Here is a 4,213-nt window from a genome sequence, read left to right as displayed (position 1 = left end):
AGGTTTAAGGGGGAGATTTTCGTATGCTACTAATAGGGTAGACTGCGTGACTCTTCCACAATTTTTTTACCTTTGCTTGATCTTACTTACTGCTTCCTTTTCCTTTACTCTTTTTCTAATCTAGAACTTGGATTCGGAACTTGTAATCGGTACCATTTTTCCCTTTTAATTCTTGTTCTCATTCTTAATTCATTATTAGTGTTTTTATTTTCTCTCTTCCCTTATTTAGCATTTGCTTATTCGTTTTCATCTTATTTATTATTCTCATGTTTAATTCTTATTACCTATATGTTATTGTTGTTGATTCGATAGTGATGTGTAGCTAATTCCCCTTGCTAAGACTAGGGGATCCATGATTATGAAGGAATAGTTATAGCCATATTAGGTTAATGCTTGTGTAGTCTTTATTGTTAATTGCTACAGTTAAGTTTCTGTCTAATTGAGTCGACGCAATTAGTCATTTTATCGTTGTAAACCTTGACCTGGACCGGAAGGTTGGAAAGGGTGAGACTCGTAGCGATCATTAGGGCACCATAGTGAGGGTGGAAGCTAAGCTATTTGTGCTTTAGGGCGAATTGAGACCGGAAGGAGATATTCAGTGCCCCTTTGACCATACTTGCATTGACCTGAGACCTAGTGGTCAGACTCACTTGATGCTTAATTTTCGGTTACTTGTCGTTAGGAGCACCTTGACCAAAACAATATTTATAACTTCACAAATAACTCTACTATTAGTAAAGAGGCAAGTAAAGGTAGGATCCCAAGGGACGGGTATTGATGTAGGATTTTCGATTGTAAGTAGCGGTGTCTAGGGGTGTCACAATTTGGGTTGAGATAAGAAGATCACTAAACTAAATAACAATAAAAGTAAACAAGCAAGATGATTAAAATGAGATGTAAGCAAATGATTAAAAGCACTAGGGTGTCATGGGGTCATAGGGGATTCATGGGAATTAATCATACAAACATATTCTTAAATTATAAGCAAGCAATTATTGTTGTGATAGGATCGAGTTGGTTTATATCTTATAATCCTAGGAAGCTTTGGGTCCCGGAGCCGAATCGATTTGATTGTACAACACCTACAAGTCGACTTAATCCTCCCTACTCAACTATATGCATGGTCTAATGAGACTCGAGTTGGTTTATGTCTTACAAGTCTCATTGAAAAGGTAAGTGATGGGTAAGAAATGCAAGGATTCATAGGCTCGCATTCCATCAAACATAACATGTGCATAAGTTGAGATCACAACAAGCAAGCAAATAAATTATGTGAACATATTAGATTAAGCATGAATCATCCCCCATGTTGGTTTCCCCTAATTACCCATTAACCCTAGTTAAGGAAACTACTCACTCATTATCAAGTTTAACATGTTAACAAGGTTGTCAATCATATTAACAAATCAAAACATGATGAATAAATGAAGATGATTAACAATAATTAAAAAGGAATTAAGAGAGTTATACCTAATGATGATTCCAAAATAAAGCAAAGAATAATAGAAGTACTTGATGAATGATTGGAAGGTTGTCAATCTCCCAATAATAACCCAAATAATCTTCAATTACCAAAAATAAAAGATGAACAAAAGAGAGATTAAGGAAATGAGATTTGTATTAGTATTTGATTAGAAGTTGATTACAAGATTAAGAAGAGATTAGAATGATATAAACTACACTAAAGATTGATAAGAAGAACATGATTAATCTAATTAGACTAATGGGGTATTTATAGTGGGGATTAGGTACACCAATTAGGGTTTACTAAGGGCTTAAATGACGATTAAGTCCTTGAGGAATTGCTCCTCTCAGAAAAAGATGTGGGTCTCCTTTTTGCCGGTCTTTCACAAATATGCGCATCTTTCATGGAGCAAGAAGAGGACGTGTGGGTCTGTACCACAATCCGAGCGTCCAAGGGTCAGGACGAGCGGATTCTCAGGTGGCTGGACGAGCGGATTGCTGGCTTGGACGAGCGTCCTGGGAGGCTTCTGGACGGGCGTCCCTATGGTAACGACGCTCGGATTCTTGCAGTCTTGGACGGGCGTCCTGCCTGGTTGGACGAGCGAATCTTGTCCCAGCCTTCCTTTTCTTCTTTTCTTCTTCTCTTCTCCCAACAATCCTCCGGGATTTTGTCGGGGATGCAAGGATTTCTTCATCATTGCCCATCTACTATAATATGTACAAAGGCCTTCTAGTCTTGTCTTCTCTTTGATGCTTGGTCGTTAGATTCGATCAATTTAGCTCTATTTTGCCATGAAAATGCAAGGTTTGCACTCCTCTCCTACCAAGGAAGCAAAACCTCAAAGAATATGCAAAACAAAGGACTAAAGATAGTAAATGACCCAAATATGCATTAAAAAGCATAGGAACGAGGCTAATTCGGGGACTAAATATGCTCAAATACTGGTCACATCAAATATCCCCAAACCGAACCTTTGCTCGTCCCGAGTAAAGAGGTGACAAAGACTAGGACCGTTTACTTAAACTATCCTACTAGCATAGCCGATATGAGACAATTAGCGGGTCTCACTTCGCCCCTTCAACTCACAACAAGACAACCATGAGGTAGGATGCCTTCTTGCAAGGCAAGGTGGGTCTTGCCAAAATGGCGACACATCCAAACAATAAAGCACACAAAATCAAGTAATGGATGAAACTACAAAAGAATAGCCACTTTCCTCACCTAAGTGGCGGAAATTATCTAAAGGGGAAGCAATTCAAGGGATCACACTCCTTCATAGATGCAATTTCTTCAAACTACTAAGCCTAGAAGGATACCAATAAATCACCTCCAAGTTGTGTCAAGCTAGGGTACCTTTGTCCTCAATCGTTAAATGCTTTTATCAAGAGTAGACTCCCTATGGTGTTAGAAACACTGGAGGATCGCGGAATTCTCCCTCTTGCCTAGACAAGAAGAAGGGTCGTCCCCTCTCTACCATGCACAAAAATGGATACGATGGATAAAGGGATCGATAGTATTTGAGTTTCATGTGGGAGTTTGCTTTTGTTGTTGTTTTCCCCCCCCCCCCAATTTCTTGTGGCATATAACATTTGAGAACAATTTCTTGCCTTTTCTTTTGATTTTTGACATTTCAATACTTGACAACTTTTCAAGTTTTTCTTGCATTTCTTTTTTTTTTTTGAACATTTTCAAACTCACCCCAATTAGTAACGAGGGTGCCTTATATTTGAAGCATAGGAGTTTTCCTTTTTGTTACTCCTCTTTTTTTTTTTTTTTTTTTGGTGAAGGGTAAGTATATTAAATAAAAAAGTAGAGGTATACAATGTTTGAGTCAACTTATACAGCCATCAGTACAAAAAGACAATGATCAACAAAACAAAGCTAAAGCATAGATGAGATCCATTGTTGATCATAAGGTTTGAGAAGTCTCTTGTTCCTTGCTTTCCAACGGTCCATAACTTCCTGCCAAATTCGTTTAACAAGAACAGTAGGGTGAATTACATGGTGAAGAAGCCTTGCTTTGTTCCTAGCAGACCAAACTGCATAAATGAGACCAACATAACAAGCACCTGCTATTAATTTCTGCAAAACACTAAACCGTGTTCTAGCAGAAAACCACCTAACCATATCATGCTCAGGGAAATTGATACGAATCTTCAGTTTCAACAAATCCACACATCTTTTAGTAAAATCACAACCAGAGAAGAGATGATCATGTGTCTCAGGCTCCTTTGCACACAAGCAGCAAAGAACATCCTGACAAATCCCCATTTGAACCAGCCTATCTCTGGTGAGTAAACGTTTATGTAAACTTGCCCAGCAGATAAAGGATGTTCTAGGAACATTAAGCGAATTCCAACACATGAATCTCCAAGGGACCTTAGGATTAGACCCCTGAAGCCATTGATAACCAGATGCAATCGAGTAAGAAGAAGGTCTATGTTGCCAGACATTGTGACAGTACCCAGACTTGAATAGGTCCTTAATCTGGACTATTTTCTTCCATGACCAGCTACAGTCCAAAGGAGCTGTATAATCAGACCAGGCACAACCTTTTATATATACATGGTTAACCCATTTCACCCACAAATGATCTTGTTTTGTGGCAAGCCAGCTAGTATACTTTCCCAATAATGCTTTGTTCCAAAGTTTGGCATTCAAAATACCCAAACCCCCTTCCTCTTTAGGGGTACAACATTTCTCCCAAGCTACATTTGGAGCTCTAAGGTAAGCATCCTTACCCCCCAT

At 38.7% G+C, this 4,213-nt stretch overlaps 1 protein-coding gene across 1 annotated transcript; it reads right to left on the bottom strand.

Moving 5' to 3' along the window:
• Positions 1-3,346: 3,346 nt before the first annotated feature.
• LOC141590350 (uncharacterized) lies at positions 3,347-4,213 on the bottom strand. Its single transcript, XM_074410946.1, has one exon. The coding sequence runs from the start codon at positions 4,211-4,213 to the stop codon at positions 3,347-3,349; it is 867 nt and encodes a 288-aa protein (XP_074267047.1).

The sequence above is a fragment of the Silene latifolia genome, chromosome 7 (assembly GCF_048544455.1).
Source record: "Silene latifolia isolate original U9 population chromosome 7, ASM4854445v1, whole genome shotgun sequence".
NCBI lineage: Eukaryota > Viridiplantae > Streptophyta > Magnoliopsida > Caryophyllales > Caryophyllaceae > Silene > Silene latifolia.
This window is presented reverse-complemented; position numbering and strand designations above follow the sequence as displayed.

Coding starts and splice junctions, on each gene's coding strand:
- LOC141590350 (XM_074410946.1), bottom strand. CDS start 4,213: ATGGGGGGTAAGGATGCTTACCTTAGAGCTCCAAATGTAGCTTGGGAG.